General features: G+C 47.4%; 1 protein-coding gene across 2 annotated transcripts in view; it reads right to left on the bottom strand.

Annotated features, from left to right (window-relative positions):
* The window catches only part of hmcn1 (hemicentin 1), a 236,670-nt gene that overhangs the window by 142,346 nt on the left and 73,906 nt on the right, over positions 1–20,418 (bottom strand). For both annotated transcript variants that reach the window (XM_045687880.2, XM_045687881.2), the window contains exons 7-14: positions 15,461–15,581; positions 14,859–15,137; positions 14,416–14,560; positions 14,019–14,140; positions 9,840–10,109; positions 2,806–2,947; positions 2,370–2,497; positions 2,136–2,249 (exon numbers count right to left, since the gene is read on the bottom strand). In XM_045687880.2, coding sequence (XP_045543836.2) covers positions 2,136–2,249; positions 2,370–2,497; positions 2,806–2,947; positions 9,840–10,109; positions 14,019–14,140; positions 14,416–14,560; positions 14,859–15,137; positions 15,461–15,581 — 1,321 coding nt within the window. The remainder of the gene's footprint in view (positions 1–2,135; positions 2,250–2,369; positions 2,498–2,805; positions 2,948–9,839; positions 10,110–14,018; positions 14,141–14,415; positions 14,561–14,858; positions 15,138–15,460; positions 15,582–20,418) is intronic.

The raw sequence follows: 20,418 nt of genomic DNA, 5'->3' as shown, positions 1-20,418 counted from the left end.
TATTTTACCTGAAATGCACAAGGTCCTCTACTCCGACAATTAATCCACAGATAAAACGGTCAAGCGAATCATTTCTAGTCATCTCTCCTCCTTCCAGACTGTTTCTTCTTTGGACTTTATATGGTGATTGGCATCTAACTTTCATAATAAGGTGTATTACCACAACCGACCGACCGACCGACCGACCTCAGTTCATCTTTCATTCACCCGCGTGGGTATAACCAATGAGGAGATGGCATGTGGGTATATGCTTCTATAAACCAATGACGAGATGGGAGAGGCAGGACTTGTACCTCGTTCAGCGTCACAAATAGAACTGACATCTTTTTTTTGGCGCTTTGCAATGCTCGTTGGTGCACGTGAGGAGTGTGGGTGTAATGAGTGTATGTGTACATTTATTTTGCAGTGCTCGCGCATACGATGCGAGTAGTGTGGTCAGCATGATAGACTAAAAGCCAGGAGTGTTTTAAGGGTTCGACTAAAAGACAGGAGCATTTTAAGGGATAGACTAAAAGATAGGAGTGTTTTAAGGGTAGACTAAAACCAGGAGCGTTTTAAGGGTTAGGCTAAAAGACAGGAGCGTTTTAAGGGTTAGACTGAAACACAGGAGCGTTTTAAGGGTTAGACTAAAACACAGGAACATTTTAAGGGTTCCCACGGGGTGGCCTGAGTCAGTCAAGTGTGTCAGAGGTGTCAGAGGAGCACTTCCTGTGCACCAGTCGATAAAACACTCCACTTCCTGCTCTGCACTCTATAAAACATACGACTTCCTGTCTGCCCAGGGCCACGGCAAGCTGATTTATTAAGGCTAACACGCAGAGGTATGTGAATGAGAAGTCTCTTTGTGGGTGTGTATGTCTCCGTGTGTCTGTGTGTGTGTGTGTATCTGTGTGTGTGTCTCTGTGTGTGTGTGTCTCTGTGTTTATGTCTCTGTGTGTGTGTGTGTGTGTGTGTGTGTGTGTGTGTGTGTGTGTGTGTGTGTGTGTGTGTGTGTGTGTGTGTGTGTGTGTGTGTGTGTGTGTGTGTGTGTGTCTCTCTATGGCTACAACAGTGAGTTCTACACTAGATGTCTGCGTGGGACTGATTTCTTCATTCCGCTCCCTCTCGATCCCAGGCTGTGTCGTGACTTGGAGTCCGATAGGGCGGAGCACAACTGGCCTAGCGTTGTCTGGGTTAGCGGAGGATCATCATGCTCTAGCGACTCCTTGTGGTGGGCCGGGCGCCTGCAGGCTGAACACGGTTGTCAGTTGAATGGTGTTTCTTCCAACACGTCGGTGCGGGTGACTTCCGAGTTAAGCGCGCGGATGTTAAGAAGCGCGGTTTGGCAGGTCATGTTTCGGAAGACGCATGACTCGACCTTCACCTCGAGCCCGTTGGGGAGTTGCAGCGATGCAATTGGATATCACGAAAAAGAGGATATACCCTACCTTTTACTACTGAACTAGAAGAATGATGAGAGTGGACACTTATAGGATATACCCTACCTTTTAGGAGCGGGAGGCAGTGACAAAATAAATTGGTAATCAATATCTATTGAAAAGGATTACCATGGTAACCTATGCATCTTTTTCCTTTTCAACAACGATCACATTTTTGGATTGCACCTCAAGTCCACTTCTTTCCATTATCAGTATTTATTTACAGACACTGCAGTAATCTATATCCTAATCACATGATTTTCCGCCCGTACATAGACTACCTCATTTCATAGAGACCACACATATACTAGACACACTTGATCTGGCACATCCAACACGGAGAGGAGAGGTAGGCTACTTAACGTGAAGCAGCGAATTCTTAAGTGTGTGAATAATGCGACAAAGATGTGTTTCTAATACAATAAGAAGAGGCCTGGTCCAACGCATACAAAGCAGAAAGACGACCGTTTCCAAATAATCTGCAGGACAAACAAAGTTGTCTGTCTGAAAAAATGCAGACTGTGCCGCAATGATCTATGTTGGGACCCGCGGGAAAGCAACCCTCTACACCATAAAGTCAGGGTTAAGTAACCATATGGGATATTCATGTCCTGAGGAATAAAAGCTACACTCTCTACTCAACGACAGATGAAGGCCTCTTCTCATCATCCCTCTCTGCCACACACAGGAGGCTGCTTCCAAGTCAACATACCTTACCTTTGAACCACCTGATCTCCGGCTGGGGGATCCCTGAGGCGGAGCATGCCAAGATGGTGGTTTCTCCTAGACCAATCAGAATCTCACTCAGCACCACGATCACCACAGGGGACTCTGGGGGAAGACAAGAGACCAGGGGGGTGAGAGTATGACAGAGGGAGACTGACAGAGCACAACACAGGTTAAAGGAGTCCGTCCGTCCGTCCGTCTGCATGTCTGTTGTGTCCTACTCACCGATATAGGTGAGGACGGATGTTTGAGTGTCTGTCCCAGCCAGGTTGCTGGCCAGACAGCCGTACAACCCAGCATCCTTCTGTTCCATGTTCCTAATGATCAGACTCCCGTCAGGGGCCATTCTGTGTCTGCACAGGAGTCAGAGGTCAGAGGGTTAATACATATTCACACACATTAACCTCATCTACACACACCTGTAATAACACAGCAACACAGACAACACTCCATGAAGTACATTAGCACACAGTCATCTGAAGATCCCTAGCAACAGCTCAGACTAAATTATTTAGTTATTTGGTAAATGTAAGTACCACCAAAGCACGATAACCCTTGAGCCTTGAGCACAACAACAAACAAAACAAACACAGGACACAGCAGCCTTCTGCCACTCCTGACCTGCGTGACCTGTGTGAGAGGTGAAAGGTTGTGACCTCACCTGCTGGAACCCATGAGGAACATGTCGTTGTGTGTCCAGACCAGGTGAGGGGCGGGGTAACCTCTGGCCGAGCACCTGATTCTCACTTCCTGTCCCGTGGTAAAGGTCTGGTGCTGGGGGTCCACTGACACCTGGGGGGGCTCTGGAAGAAAGGAGGGGGTCACAGCAACATGAATATCCTTAAATCATCTGGTACAATCATGATTGCTGCCATCAAAGATCAATTCATATAATCCACTGACCAAATGTACATTGTATATCTTTAAATTTGAAGGTGAGACTAACTTGCACAGTGGTTTATACAAGCGTATCAATAAACACGTTGTGATGAAAGCAGGCAGATAGGAGTCTACCTGTGCCCAGCGCCTGCCCCTTTGCTCTCCCTCTCGCCAAGTGGCCTTTTGGATGGTGGTATAATTATATATTTTTTGCATACAATTTTTGCAGTTGTTGTTCTGAACCCACTGCCCCCAAGTCATCGTGACTTCGTCAAGTTTGCCCGGTTGTGTCTTTTTCCCAGTCTGCCCTGTACGGAGCTAACGTGCACCCGCTTGTGCCTTTTTCCCAGTCTGCCCTGTACGGAGCTAACGTGCACCCGCTTGTGCCTTTTTCCCAGTCTGCCCTGTACAGAGCTTGCCCACGCCGGTATCCAAACATGCATGGCTTGAAATGCGGTAATAAAAATAGAAATGGACTCATAGCCGCGGGAAGGATCCTGGAGGTGCAGCAGCACCCCTGATATACTGAAATACATTGGTCAAAGTTATAGAATTACTACTGCCTTTTCAGAAAGAAATCAAATCATTCAGAATAGCCTACTACACCCTGAGTAGGCCTATCATTTAGCCACAGAGGATCAGTAGCTCCTTTAAAAAAATTGCCTAGCTGTGGATTGTGTGTAGCCCAATAACAAGGCATAGCCTACAGTCGAGAACGCACGACGAATCTGTCAGCGAACAGCATGCAGACAAAACAGGCCTTTCGCAATATTTGAAATACAATTGCGGAAAAACAAAGGTTGGAAAGCAAATAGCTCCTGCTGAAAAGAGAAGACTCCAACCTGTCTGCTGTTAGCTAGCAAAGTATTTAATCAACTTCCAAATAGGCCTATAGAGCTAACATTGTTGGACAAAGTAAAACAAGAGAGAGGCACCAGCGTATCGGTCATCCCCGACCTGCGCATCATTGGGTGAGTCAGTGAAACTTTGAAAGATGTTTAGGACTATAATTTCCTGTACAATATGTGTGTCCCAATACAGCTAGGCCTGGACTATTGATGGATTAGGATCCCTAGGTCACCCCCTCTCATGACCTCAGAGCTCCCCAGGTCACCCCCTCTCATGACCTCAGAGCTCCCCAGGTCACCCCCTCTCATGACCTCAGAGCTCCCTAGGTCACCCCCTCTCAAGACCTCAGAGCTCCCTAGGTCACCCCCTCTCATGACCTCAGAGCTCCCTAGGTCACCCCCTCTCAAGACCTCAGAGCTCCCTAGGCCACCCCCTCTCAAGACCTCAGAGCTCCCTAGGTCACCCCCTCTCATGACCTCAGAGCTCCCCAGGTCACCCCCTCTCAAGACCTCAGAGCTCCCTAGGTCACCCCCTCTTATGGCCTCAGAGCTCCCCAGGTCACCCCCTCTCACGACCTCAGAGCTCCCCAGGTCACCCCCTCTCATGACCTCAGAGGTCCCCAAGTCACCCCCTCTAAGGACCTCAGAGCTCCCTAGGTCACCCCCTCTCATGACCTCAGAGGTCCCCAAGTCACCCCCCTCTAAGGACCTCAGAGCTCCCTAGGTCACCCCCTCTCATGACCTCAGAGCTCCCTAGGTCACCCCCTCTCATGAACTCAGAGCTCCCCAGGTCACCCCCGCTCATGACCTCAGAGCTCCCTAGGTCACCCCCTCTCATGACCTGAGAGCTCCCCAGGTCACCCCCTCTCATGACCTCAGAGCTCCCTAGGTCACCCCCTCTCATGACCTGAGAGCTCCCTAGGTCACCCCCTCTCATGACCTCAGAGCTCCCCAGGTCACCCCCTCTCAAGACCTCAGAGCTCCCTAGGTCACCCCCTCTCATGACCTCAGAGCTCCCCAGGTCACCTCCCTCTGACACTCACTTTTTGTTCCAGCACCTCCCGATTTACAAATGAAGCACTGAACACAGTAGCCTAGACCCTAGTTAACCAGGCTATGATAATATCCACACAAGCCACTAGCCATATATCAGTTAGAAGATGATGGATATTAGGCTATATTATGAAGTTATTATTGAAGATAAATCACAATCGGTAAAAAGTTGAATAGAGCTAGCTAACTAGCAGATTTACATCAACATAAATGATCAGCTGATAGCCGGGCATCTTTTCCTCGTGTCAATCATGTCTTTAGGAGACACTGTGACTAGCGTGCTTACAGTGTGTGATGAATGAGTGTGTTGTTGCATAAATAAATAGACCTATGCAAATAAAATAATTACCATAATTCACTACAGAGGCACATATAAGGCTCAGGCAGTTAGTATGTTATGAATTTAGAGATATTAATGACTCAAATTTTTGCACGGACCTGGATGAAAGGCTAAAGATGATGCAGATATAAGGCTTAGATTTGGTCTAGCTAGTTGGCACAGACAGCAGACTAACCCAGACCTCCATGGCCTGATACAGACCTGTCTAAAGATTTAGGCTCAGTTGTCACTCTTCTGCCTTGTTCACACCTAATAGCTTTAATAGAACATAACAGTTGCATATTCTAGGTAGCGTTAAAACTGCTGCACGTAACTACAACCAATAATGTTTCACGGAATATCTTTCATCGTCATCTCTCTTTTAATTGGTTAAAAAAATAAGGAATATTGATTCCAGATCTTCCCAAAGCCACCTGAATCCGCAAAGATTTTCCAATTGATTCATGATGTGTAACTCATGAATGTGATGTGTTTTCCCAATTTTCGCCGCCTGCCAAAATCATCTCCAGAGCCCAGTGCGCTCTAGCTCCGAGAAAATCCACAGCAGGATCCGGACTTCCCAACAAAGAAGACTTACAGGAGGGTTTCCTGTTCTATACAGAACAACCCTCCCATTCTCATTCCCATTTCCTCTAGGAATTCCCAAGAAGGATTTGTCCATTCCTTTGCCCCCATGACTGGGATAGTGTTTTCATTATTTCTTTCTGTTTTTCTTTGGACACTGACAGTTAGTCCTATGATAACACCCTTCACCTAGGACGTCTCAATAAGGGGTCAGGGGTGATAGAGGGGTAAACAGTAAAACATTACAATGATTACGAAGAGACAGCACTATAGCTACAGTATGTTATAAAGGTGCTGTTTGGCTGTCGTGATACTGTCCACTACTATCCTTACAATTCTCACTACAGGAGCCAACTGTCATCAGGTCATGAAAAGAGAGAGAGAGAGAGAAAAAAAAATGTACATATAATTCCTTGACTTGGAATCGTCTGGACAATAAATCTCATTGGCCTCATCTATAACCCACTTTCCATCTGTATCCCACATAGAGGAAGACTTTGAACATGCTGTCTGTCTGAACACACCTCTACCTGCTCTCATCACCTTCTCTTCGCCCCACGTCTTTCCCCTTTAGTGGGTGACCCGGTGACGTCACTCTGAGGACTAGGGGCTTCCTACAGTACAACGAGACATATTTCTCAAGTTTTACTCAGCAATAGCCTTTAATAGCCACTGTTGTCCTGTGTCAGTAGCCCTGGCCCACTTCAAAGACCTGGCCTAATGACTAGGATGGACCTGACCAGGGGGTTATTAAAGACCAGCAGGGGCCCTGGAACAGCTGTTACATAGAGAGAGAGAGAGAGAGAGAGAGAGAGAGAGAGAGAGAGAGAGAGAGAGGGGAAAGAGAGAGCTAAAGGGAGTAGAAAGGAAGATAGTTGAAGAGAACAAGAGAGAGGAGAGGGGGAGAGGAGGAGAGGAGAAGAGCTAGGAGAGAGAACAAGAGAGATGGATGTAGGGAAGGAGATAAAAACACAAGAGTGCAACACTGAAAACCACCCAAGTAACCCTGGGAAACTTTTTTTTAGGTCGATTGAGCAACTTATCACTCAATGAGCTGAGCAAATGACAGGGCAGGGTGGAGAAGTTCGCTCCAAACGTGTCTGCAGCAGCACCGGTACTGTATTATAACCTTCAGTAACCCCTCACTAACTAAGTGCCTTAAAGCCCTGAGAGCAGAACAAGCCCAGGAGCTAACCTAGAACACAGTGGAATACCTCTGACACATTCTGCTTGTTCTAGAACACAGTGGAACACTTCTGACACATTCTGCTTGTTCTAGAACACAATGGAACACTTCCGACACATTCTGCTTGTTCTAGAACACAGTGGAACACTTCTGACACATTCTGCCAGTCCTAGAACACAGTGGAACACTTCTGACACATTCTGCCAGTCCTAGAACACAGTGGAACACTTCTGACACATTCTGCCATATTCTACAGGTAAGGTTATGCTCATGACATGTAGCATCACACCTCACAGAGGGTCTTTGAGTCAAGTTACGGTTGATGTCAAGGTTACGGTTAATTAAGGGTATCTTGAGGCTGATAAATAACAGAAGTGAAAATGTGTGTTGATTAAACGTAATGAGACTGACAAATGAGAGTGAAAGAATCTTCCAAGATAACGATTGATTTTCAATAGCTGTAAATGAAGTCTTCAGTGACTACATCCTCTCCTCCATGTCACTGTTCTCTTGTCTATCTCTATCTCTCCTCTCTGTTCTCTCTGTTCTCTGCCCTCTCTCTCTCTGTTCTCTGCCCTCTCTCTCTATCTGTTCTCTCTGCCCTCTCTCTCTCTCTCTCTCTGTTCTCTGCCCTCTCTCTATCTGTTCTCTCTGCCCTCTCTCTCTCTCTCTCTCTCTGTTCTCTGCCCTCTCTCTATCTGTTCTCTCTGCCCTCTCTCTCTCTCTCTCTCTGTTCTCTGCCCTCTCTCTATCTGTTCTCTCTGCCCTCTCTCTCTCTCTGTTCTCTGCCCTCTCTCTATCTGTTCTCTCTGCCCTCTCTCTCTCTCTCTCTCTGTTCTCTCTGTTCTCTCGCTCTCTGTTCTCTCTATCCCTTTCTCACCTCCTGCCACCTGGGCTGTAATGGATGGCCTGGATGGCCTTTGGCTGAGCTCATCTGCTAATAACTCCTTGTATCTGTCTCACATCGCCATTTCCTGACAGAAGGCATCCAGAGCACCTCGTCGGATACCACCTGACTGTCTGTCAGACAATGTGTTCCTGATGCCTTGTAAGAGAGCTGCTAACTACAGAGGAGATGTACTGTCCTGTGAGGAACTTGTTCTAAGTTGTCCTGCCTCTGCAATGGAAAAGCCTGGGTTAGCTAGCGCCCCAACACGTCCCATAAAGCATTAGGGTGAGTTATAGGGGCCCGGGAACGGGGGGAGAGAGGACTGTGTTGGGGAGGGGGGACTTTGTTGGGGAGAGAGGACTGTGTTGGGGAGAGAGGACTGTGTTGGGGAGAGAGGTTTGTGCTGGGGAGAGGAGAGAGGGGAGAGGGGAGAGTGGACTGTGTTCGGGAGAGAGGAGAGAGGACTGTGTTGGGGAGAGAGGACTGTGTTGGGGACAGAGGTTTGTGTTGGGGAGAGGGGAGAGTGGACTGTGTTCGGGAGAGAGGAGAGGGGACTGTGTTGGGGAGAGAGGACTGTGTTGGGGACAGAGGTTTGTGTTGGGGAGAGGGGAGAGTGGACTGTGTTCGGGAGAGAGGAGAGAGGAGAGGGGACTGTGTTGGGGAGAGAGGACTGTGTTGGGAGAGAGGAGAGTGGACTGTGTTCGGGAGAGAGGAGAGAGGACTGAGTTGGGGAGAGAGGACTGTGTTGGGGAGAGAGCAGAGAGGAGAGGGGACTGTGTTGGGGAGAGAAGACTGTGTTGGGGAGAGAGGACTGTGTTGAGGAGAGGGGAGAGGGGACTGTGTTGGAGAGAGGGGAGAGGGAAGAGAGGACTGTGTTGGGGAGAGAGGACTGTGTTGGGGAGAGGGGACTGTGTTTGGGAGTGGGGACTGTGTTTGGGGACTGTGTTGGGGAGAGAGGTCTGTGTTGGGGAGAGAGGACTGTGTTGGGGAGAGAGGACTGTGTTGGGGAGAGAGGTTTGTGCTGGGGAGAGGGGAGAGGGGAGAGTGGACTATGTTCGGGAGAGAGGAGAGAGGACTGAGTTGGGGAGAGAGGACTGTGTTGTGGAGAGGGGACTGTGTTGGGGAGAGAGGTTTGTGTTGGGGAGAGAGGAGAGTGGACTGTGTTGGGAGAGAGGACTGTGTTCGGGAGAGAGGAGAGTGGACTGTGTTCGGGAGAGAGGAGAGCGGACTAAGTTGGGGAGACAGGACTGTGTTGGGGAGAGAGCAGAGAGGAGAGGGGACTGTGTTGGGGAGTGGGGAGAGGGGTCTGTGTTTGGGAGCAGGGAGAGGGGTCTGTGTTTGGGAGCAGAGAGAGGGATCTGTGTTTGGGAGCAGAGAGAGGGGACTGTGTTTGGGAGCAAGGAGAGGGGTCTGTGTTTGGGAGCAGAGAGAGGGGACTGTGTTTGGGAGCAAGGAGAGAGATCTGTGTTTGGGAGCAGAGAGAGGGGACTGTGTTTGGGAGCAAGGAGAGGGGTCTGTGTTTGGGAGCAGGGAGAGGGATCTGTGTTTGGGAGCAGGGAGAATGGACTGTGTTTGGGAGCAGGGAGAAGGGACTGTGTTTGGGAGCAGAGAGAGGGGACTGTGTTGGGGAGCAGGGAGAGGGATCTGTGTTTGGGAGCGAAGGAGGGGGTCTGTGTTTGGGAGCGAGGAGGGGGTCTGTGTTTGGGAGCGAGGAGGGGGTCTGTGTTTGGGAGCAGCGAGGTTGTGTTGCCCAGAGCCCCATTCCCCAGCGGTGTAAATCTGAACCCCCAGACATACTCCAGTCCAGCTAACACAGTGTGGAGAGGAGTGAGACACACATACACACATAAATGTACACATATGCATACACAAACACACATAGACGGACAAAATAAATTCCAGGCTTACACATACACACAGAGAAATACACACACACCTTGCACGATGAGGTAGATGCGTTCGGTGGAAACTCCTCCCTCGTTGGTGGCGACACACTCGTACCAGCCGGCGTCGTCGGGGCCAACGGAGTGTATGTCCAGGGAGAGGTTGGCCAGGGGGCGCCGGCGGGGGTCCAGCCGGGCGTCCACACCCCCTCTGTGCCAGGTCAGGTTGAACTTGACCGTACTGGCCACATGGCAGGTCAGAACAGCACTGGAACCTGGAGTCGCTGTCACGTTACCGCCCACTGTGATTGCTGGAGGGGGCTCTGTGGAGGGAGGGAGAGAGAGAGAGAGAGAGAGAGACAGAGACAGAGAGACGGGTAGGGGTAGACAGGGAGAGAGAGACACAGAGAGGGGAGAGAGATAGGGGAGATAGACAGAGAGCGAGAGAGAGAGAGAGAGAGAGACGGGTAGGGGGTAGACATGGAGAGAGAGACTCAGAGAGGGGGGAGAGAGGGGGAGATAGACAGAAAGAAAGAGAGAGACAGAGAGACGGGTAGGGGTAGACAGGGAGAGAGAGACACAGAGAGTGGGGAGATAGACAGAAAGAGAGACAGAGAGAACAGTAGGGGGTAGACAGAAAGAGAGAGAGAGTGAGACAGAGAGAAGGATGGGGGTAAACAGGGAACGAGAGCCACAGAGGGGGGAAATAGACAGGAAGAGAGACAAAGAGAAGGGAACCTTTACCCCTGTACTGCTCAGCTTCATAGGGCCTGTCATCAATCATCTCTAAGAGGTTTGCCAAAAATATGCATGGAAAAACAGGGGGAAGGAGAGGAGGGGAGGAGGGGAAGAGGGGAGGAGGAAAGAGGGGAAGGAGCTCTGACCTGGGTTACAGGGGGCTGATATAAATTTGGGGAGACTGAAGGACTGAAGATGACATACATACTGGGGTGAAATGGTCACCCTGTTTATAACATCACTGGCTCTGGGACAAAACCAAGCCAGAGCAGAGGGAGGGAGGGAGGGAGGGAGGGAGGGAGGGAGGGAGGGAGGGAGGGAGGGAGGGAGGAGGGAGGGGGGGGAGGGAGGGAGGGAGGGAGGGAGGGAGGAGAGCTCGAGCGCCACCCTGTTCAACATATATATCAACAAATTGGCCAACCAAATCATAAGAAATCAAAAGGATAATTACTTGACACATTCTAAAGAATTAATTTTAAAAAACAAAGCAAACTAGAATGCTATTTGTCCCTAAACAGAGAGTACACAGTGGCAGAATACCTGACCACTGTGACTGACCCAAAATTATGGAAAACTTTGACTATGTACAGACTCAGTGAGCATAGCCTTGCTATTGAGAAAGGTCGCCATAGGCAGACCTGGCTCTCAAGAGAAGACAGGCTATGTGCACACTGCCCACGAAATGAGGTGGAAACTGAGCTGCACTTCCTAACCTCCTGCCAAATGTAGGACAAATATTTCCCTCAGATTACACAGACCGACAAAGAATTCGAAAACAAATCCAATTTTGATAAACTCCCATATCTTTTGGGTGAAATACCACAGTGTGCCATCACAGTAGCAAGATTTGTGACAGTTTATTTCACTTTTGTTTATTATCTATTATCTATTTCACTTGCTTTGGCAATGTAAACATATGTTTCCCATGCCAATAAAGCCCTTTGAATTGAATTGAATTGAATTGAGATTGAGAGAGAGAGAGAGAGAGAGAGAGAAAGAGAGAGAGAAAGAGAGAGAGACAGAGAGAGAGAAAGAGAGGGAGAAAGAGAGAGAGACAGAGAGAGAGAGCGAGAGAGAAAGAGAGGGAGAAAGAGAGAGACAGAGAGAGGTCCCCAGGCAGTGTTTCTAGTTCTTAGTTATGATAATGGAACGTTGCCTTCTGATGTAATACATAGTAAATATAAAATGGTTTGAAACCTTGTTCCATAATGCTGTGCTACATTACCTTACATATCATGCATAACCATGGCCCATAACGCTGTCCTACATTATCTTAAATATCATGCATAACCATGACCCATAACACTGTGCTACATTACCTTACATATGCATGACCATGGCCCATAATGCCATGCTACATGATCTTACATATCATGCATAACCATGGCCCATAATGTTGTCCTACATCATCCTACATATCATGCATAACCATGGCCCATAATGCCGTGCTACATTACCTTACATATCATGCATAACCATGGCCCATAACGCTGTGCTACATTACCTTACATATCATGCATGACCATGGCCCATAATGCCGTGCTACATTACCTTACATATCATGCATAACCATGGCCCATAATGTTGTCCTACATTATCCAACATATCATGCATAACCATGTCCCATAATGCTGTGCTACATTACCTTACATATCATGCATGACCATGTCCCATAATGTTGAACTACATTACCTTACATATCATGCATGACCACAGCCCATAACGCTGTGCTACATTACCTTACATATCATGCATAACCATGGCCCATAATGCTATGCTACATTACCTTACATATCATGCATAACCATGGCCCATAATGCTGTGCTACATTACCTTACATATCATGCATAACCATGACCCATAAGGCTGTGCTACATTACCTTACATATCACACATAACCATGACCCATAACTCTGTGCTACATTACCTTACATATCATGCATAACCATGGCCCATGGCCAGAGGCCTATGAGGCATAGACAGAGGTCAGTCTGAGAGCAAGGTTCTCCCCCATGCTAAGTCCCAAATGGCACCCTATTCCCTATATAGTGCACTAGTTTTGACCAAGGCCCACAGGGAACAGGGGGTACAGGATAAACACGCACTAACCCTGAGCCCTATAAAAGCCAAACCCACGTCCCCTGGGGCTTGGTTTGTAGCCTTACATCATCACCGTGTTCTCTAAGGCTCTGTCCCAATGAGCATGAAGTAAACCTGCTTCACTTACCGCTACATTTCACTTCAGGAATCCATCCCCACTGCTGTGTGTGTGTGTGTGTGTGTGTGTGTGTGTGTGTGTGTGTGTGTGTGTGTGTGTGTGTGTGTGTGTGTGTGTGTGTGTGTGTGTGTGTGTGCGTCCGTGTTTGTGTGCGTCCGTGTGTGTGTGCGTCCGTGTGTGTGAGTGTGTGTTTGAATGAGTGTATGTGTAGGGTAATCATACAACCCCCAGCTGAGAAAAATACTTATTGTGGGTTCCATTGTACACCACTACTTAATGTTTCCACATGTAATGTATTGTAATGTATAGAGTCACTTCTTTAGATGGGCGGTATCTAACCATGCCATGGCTAATTGGTTAATTAATACTCAAGTGTCCTATACCCTGGGAACCTGAGAGTAAGATGGAGTCACATATATAGTTCTGAGAGTAAGATGGAGTCACATATATAGTTCTGAGAGTAAGATGGAGTCACATATATAGTTCTGAGAGTAAGATGGAGTCACATATATAGTTCTGAGAGTAAGATGGAGTCACATGTATAGTTCTGAGAGTAAGATGGAGTCACATGTATAGTTCTGAGAGTAAGATGGAGTCACATATATAGTTCTGAGAGTAAGATGGAGTCACATGTATAGTTCTGAGAGTAAGATGGAGTCACATGTATAGTTCTGAGAGTAAGATGGAGTCACATGTATAGTTCTGAGAGTAAGATGGAGTCACATGTATAGTTCTGAGAGTAAGATGGAGTCACATGTATAGTTCTGAGAGTAAGATGGAGTCACATGTATAGTTCTGAGAGTAAGATGGAGTCACGTATAGTTCTGAGAGTAAGATGGAGTCACATGTATAGTTCTGAGAGTAAGATGGAGTCACATGTATAGTTCTGAGCAGGGGCGCAACTTTGGTTTTAGAAGTGGGGGGGACATTTATTATTATTATTTTTTTTTATCCAGTTGGATAAACACTCCAAACAGCATGTGGCGGGAACATGCCCCCAGTGAAAGTTGCGCCCCTGGTTCTGTGAGTATGATGGAGTCAGATATGTAGTTCTGAGAGTAAGATGGAGTCAGATATGTAGTTCTGAGAGTAAGATGGAGTCAGATATGTAGTCCTGAGAGTAAGATGGAGTCAGATACATAGTTCTGAGAGTAAGATGAAGTCAGGTATGTCGTTTTTGGTTCCCAGACCATTCTGCTTGACGTACACTGACTTGGCCTGTGTTGCCATAGAGATGACAGAGCGGTATGGGTCAGGGGTCAGGGGATGGTCCTACCTGAGACATCCAGGAAGGTTCGGGCGCGTCCTGTCCCAGCGTTGCTGATGGCGATGCACTCATAGAAGCCCTCATCCTTCAGAGTCACCTGGGCCAGCTCCCACAATGCATTGGCTGACTCCCTGCCAGAGGGACAGAGACACAAAACATTCACATACTGTACTGTGCCATGATGTGATTTAAGACCTAGAACAGGGAGATATTAGAGATTGGATGATGTGTGTAAAACTAGGAGCCCCCTATCTAGCTAATAATATGATGCTTATTGAATGCCTTCAGACTGTATTGGAAACGCCATTCATTTCACATGCTTCCATTTATCCTCCCTCTCCTTCTCCCCTCCCCTCCTTCGCCTCCCTCTCCCCTCCCCTCCCTCCCAAATAGTGTCCTATATTACCTGAAGAGCTGATCGACACCCAGGCTTTTCCCCTCCCTGGTGAAGCGCAGGGTGAAGGGGATGAGGCTGTCTACCTGGCAGGAGATGGTCCCTCTCTGCAGGTAGTACCCCGGGGTGGTGGGGGGCATCACAACCTTAGGTGCATCTGGCAGGGGTTAGGGGTGGAACAGGGTAGGGCAAGAACGGACAAACATTGTTATTGTTAACATCCAGAACATGTACTAACATTGGGAACCCTAGTCTAAAACTATCCAGTGGGAAATATACAATAGAATTTATCTTAAACCACTTGTTAGCGGGTCACTGGGGGGAGGGGGGGGGAGTCACTGGGGGGGGGGGGGGGGGGGGGGGTCACTGGCTGCCTCCCAAATTCCTTATATAGTGTACTACTTGACCAGAGCCCTTTACCACTGACAAAACCACTGTTAGTGCAGGTAACTGACCAGGAACAATACTGGAGAAGGACACACTGGAGACCCTCTGGAACAGGAAGCCGTCCTTGTCATAACCTGTGACCCGCAGGAAGAAGGCCTCTTTCGGCGGGACAAACTCTGTGATGTTCCAGATGGTTCCTGTCAGGGGACTTCCCGTCCCAGTGTTGGGATAGTACCGCACTGGGAGGGTCTTAATCACACCGCCTGTGATTGATACAAGCTCCAGCCTATCAGCTCGCGCCGGATGGGACAGCCCTGTGGTGTTCAGCAGGATGTAAGTGGCGATACCTGGAGAGAGGGAGGGAGGGAGGTTAGGATAGATGGAGGGAGGTAGGGAGGGAGGGGGATGGGGGAGAAAGGGGGAGAAAGGGGGAGGTTAGGTGACGACAATGAGAGGATGATAAGAATAGTGTCAAATTTGTCCGATTCATAAATCTCCAAATAATTTGAAAAAACTAATACCAAATATCCTTGAAACTTAAACATGAAATTAAGGTAAAGCACACAAAAGATAGCTATTTTTCCAAAAGGTAACATCCCACCATTTCCAGTCAAACTAAAGGAGCAGGTGTATGATGGTACAACGATGTGGGTCACGTGACCTTACTGACCTTGAACCGGCCGGCTGGAGGTCATCTTGAAGTCCAGAGTGGGCTTCCTGGAAAATCCGGCCCGGAAGTCGATGGTGCTGACTCCTGAGATCCGGACTGAGTGTCTGCCCTCGCTAGACGTCTGGGGAGTGGGGAAATAGGTCAAAGGTTAAAATCATCTTTGTTCAGATTAGATTCTATTAGAGCAGTGATATTCAAAGTCAGGGTCGCGGGGGAACTGCAATGGGGTCGCTAAAATCTCTATATACACCATACCGTTCAAATGTTTGGGGCCTTAAAAAAAATAAAAAAATAAAACTTAGAAATGTCATTATTTTTTAAAGAAAATCAAATGTTTTGTCCATTAAAATAACATCAAATTGATCAGAAATACAGTGTAGACATTGTAAATTACTATTGTAGCTGGAAACAGCTGATTTTTAATGGAATACCTACATAGGCCCATTATCAGCAACCATCACTCCTGTGTTCCAATGGCACATTCTTTTATTTAACTAGGCAAGTCAGTAAAGAACAAATTCTTATTTTCAATGATAGCCTAGGAACAGAGGATTAACTGCCTTGTTCAGGGGCAGAACAACAGATTTGTACCTTGTCTCCTCAGGGATTTGATCTTGCAACCTTTCGGTTACTAGTCCAATGCTCTAACCATTAGGCTACCTGCCACCCCGTCAGTCTATCAACGTTGTGTTACCTAATCCAAGTTTATCATTTTAAAAGGCTAATTGATCATTAGAAAACCCTTTTGCAATGATGTTAGCACACCTGAAAACTGTTGTTCTGATTAAAGAAGCAATAAAACTGGCCTTCTTTAGACTAGTTGAGTATCTGGAGCATCAGCATTTGTGGGTTTGATTACAGGCTCAAAATGGCCAGAAACAAGTAACTTTCTTCTGTGACTCGTCAGTCTATTCTTGTTCTGTAAAAAATGAAGGCTATTCCATGCGAGAAATTGCCAAGAAACTGAAGATCCCGTACAAGGCTTTGCACTACTCCCTTCACAGAACAGCGCAAACTGGCTCTAACCAGAATTGAAAGAGGAGTGGGAGGCCCCGGTGCACAACTGAGCAAGAGGACAAGTACATTAGAGTGTCTAGTTTGAGAAACAGACACCTCACAAGTCCTCAACTGGCAGCTTCATTAAATAGTACCGCAAAACACCAGTCTCAATGTCAACAGTGAAGAGGTGACTCCGGGATGGGCAAAAGAACACAGACACTGGACAGAGGAAGATTGGAAAAAATTGTTACGGACAGACGAATCTAAGTTTGAGGTTTTCGGATCACAAAGAAGAACATTCGTGAGGCGCAGAAAAAATGAAAAGATGCCATCTGTCAAGCATAGTGGAGACAATGTGAGGGTCTGGGGGTGCTTTGGTGGTGGTAAAGTGGGAGATTTGTATAGGGTAAAAGAGATCTTGAAGAAGGAAGGCTATCACTACATTTTGCAACGCCATGCCATACCCTGTGGACTTGACGTATGGTACGTAAGAAGTGCCCATCAAGCCAATCCAACTTGTGCGAGGTGCTTCAGGAAGCATGGGGTGAAATCTCTTCAGATTACCTCAACAAATTGACAACTAGAATGCCAAAGGTCTGCAAGGTTGTAATTGCTGCAAATGGAGGACTCTTTGACGAAAGCTAAATTTGAAGGACACAATTATTATTTCAAATAGAAATCATTATTTATAACCTTGTCAATGTCTTGACTGTATTTCCTATTCATTTTGCAACTAATTTCATGTATGTTTTCATGGAAAACAAGGGCATTTCTAAGTGACCCCAAACTTTTGAATGGTAGTATATATATGTCTTTTTTGGGGGGGGGGCAAAATATTAAGAGTACAGATTATTGTATGGGGCAATATACAAACGTATTTGAAAAATATAATTTGATAAGAGATGAAAATGCAATGAATTGAAGGTTATTTGTTGATGTTAAAATCTAAATGTACAGATTTTAAGGTTGTGTCATTAGATTTGTGGAGTGGTCGCAATAAATTATTATGGGAAAAAATTGTGTCCCCTGAGATTCTGGCAAAAAAAATGGGTCCCAGCTTAAAGAGTTTGAATACCAGTGTATTAGAGTGTTGTTTGTGATGTGATGTGGGATCACACACAATGGCAATGTCTGTATCTGTATCCTAGACCTACTGTATACAGTGGTTTGTCTCATACAAGACAAGTTTAGAATTCATCACAATAGAGTTGATAAAAAGGAGCATGTTTTCATGATGATGTCACTAAACACTGGTTAGGAGCATGGTTTCATGATGATGTCACTAAACACTGGTTAGGAGCATGGTTTCATGATGATGTCACTAAACACTGGTTAGGAGCATGGTTTCATGATGATGTCACTAAACACTGGTTAGGAGCATGGTTTCATGATGATGTCACTAAACACTGGTTAGGAGCATGGTTTCATGATGATGTCACTAAACACTGGTTAGGAGCATGGTTTCATGATGATGTCACTAAACACTGGTTAGGAGCAAGGTTTCATGATGACGTCACTAAACACTGGTTAGGAGCAGGGTTTCATGATGATGTCTCTAAACTTGGTCTGCTTAAGCCATCACCACAGTTATTCAAATATTTTATAACCGTTTCTAAAGTTAGAACATAACAATGTGATAAGCTTAGGAAGGCTGTGCCGGTATGGTGGATCCAAGATGGCTGTGCCGGTATGGTGGATCCAAGATTGCTGTGCCGGTATGGTGGATCCAAGATGGCTGTGCCGGTATGGTGGATCCAAGATTGCTGTGCCGGTATGGTGGATCCAAGATGGCTGTGCCGGTATGGTGGATCCAAGATGGCTGTGCTGGTATTTTGGATGCAAGATGGCTGTGCCGGTATGGTTGATCCAAGATGGCTGTGCTGGTATTTTGGATGCAAGATGGCTGTGCCGGTATGGTTGATCCAAGATGTCTGTGCCGGTATGGTTGATCCAAGTTGGATGTGCCAGAATGATTATGATCATGTCTCCAACTCAAGAGAAGCCAAAGCTTTTACACCAAATTGAACACCATTTTCCAACAAGACTGTGTACTTTGGGCAACATCCGAGGATCAACATAATAATACTTTGTATTTTCAGCCAATTTGTGTAAAGCAGAGTTCCCCAAGTTGATCTTGGAGTGAACTATGACTACGGAGGGAAGTATGGCAGCCATTTCCACTTGTATAAACAAGACATTTACAGTGACTGAAGTGAGAGAAAGAGTATCAGTCTGTCAAGCCCTGACATTGAAAAATGCCTATGATGATTTATAGCAACATCTACAATTCCCCAACAACATGATCTTTCAGTCTGTCTGTCAGTCAGTCAGTGGCGCTTTCATTTGACAAACATGAGGACTATAATCAGGGAGAAGATGAGCTGGCGTTATGGGCTCTTCATTATACTGCAGCTCTTTGAAGCAGGCCTCAAATAAACACTTAGTCATTACATTGAAATAAAGGTTGGTGAAACGGGGAAAATCCTCACCTTTACACGCAAAAGAGTTCACTGCAGTCTAGTCAGTATCAGTAACAATGACAACTCTTATAGAAAGAGATATACTGATATACTGTCTAACCATAAAGAAAATGACTTGACTACTCTTCCAAGAAGATGATGAATATCAATGCATCAATACATCTTCCTCACACTCCAACCAAACCAAGGCTATTGAGAGGATGTACAAGTCTGGCAAATGTCTTCACCATTCAGAGGCCATTCAAAGGAGTGTGTGGGTGGCAATATCCAGCTCAATGGGGAATGTCACAAAGCAAATGGCTTAAAGCACAATCCCCGTAGTGACCGTTAAAGTGGCCTAATAGTGGCTGTACAGCAACACACTGGGCAGAGCCACATAGGGGCTTTAGTGGGCAGACGACAGGGTCATCAAATAGAGCCTACAGTATAAAGAGGCTGAAATCAGCCCCTACCACATCATACACAGCCCCTACCACATCACACACAGCCCCTACCCCATCACACACAGCCGATACCCCATCACACACAGCCCCTACCCCATCACACACAGCCCCTACCCCATCACACACAGCCCCTACCCCATCACACACAGTCCCTACCCCATCACACAGCCCCTACCCCAACCCCATCACACACAGCCCTTAACCCATCACACACAGCCCTTAACCCATCACACACAGCCCCTACCCCATCACACACAGCCCTTAACCCATCACACACAGCCCTTAACCCATCACACACAGCCCTTAACCCATCACACACAGCCCCTACCCCATCACACACAGCCCTTAACCCATCACCCACAGCCTTTAACCCATCACACACAGCCCTTAACCCATCACACACAGCCCCTACCCCATCACACACAGCCCTTAACCCATCACACACAGCCCTTAACCCATCACACACAGCCCCTACCCCATCACACACAGCCCCAACCCCAAGCCCATCACACACAGCCCCTACCCCAACCCCATCACACACAGCCCCTACCCCATCACACACAGCCCCTACCCCATCACACACAGCCCCTACCCCATCACACACAGCCCTTAACCCATCACACACAACCCCTACCCCATCACACACAGCCCCTATCCCATCACACACAGCCCTTAACCCATCACACACAGCCCTTAACCCATCACACACAGCCCCTACCCCATCACACACAGCCCTTAACCCATCACACACAGCCCCTAACCCATCACACACAGCCCCAACCCCATCACACACAGCCCCAACCCCAACCCCATCACACACAGCCCCTTCCCCATCACACACAGCCCCTACCCCATCACACACAGGCCCTACCCCATCACACACAGCCCCTACCCCATCACACACAGCCCCAAACCTATCACACACAGCCCCTACCCCATCACACGCAGCCCCTACCCCTGCCGCATCAAACACAACCCCTACCCCATCACACACAGCCACTACCCCATCACACACAGCCCCTACCCCATCACACAC

This window comes from Salmo salar, chromosome 10 (genome assembly GCF_965601325.2).
Source record: "Salmo salar chromosome 10, fSalSal1, whole genome shotgun sequence".
NCBI lineage: Eukaryota > Metazoa > Chordata > Actinopteri > Salmoniformes > Salmonidae > Salmo > Salmo salar.
This window is presented reverse-complemented; position numbering and strand designations above follow the sequence as displayed.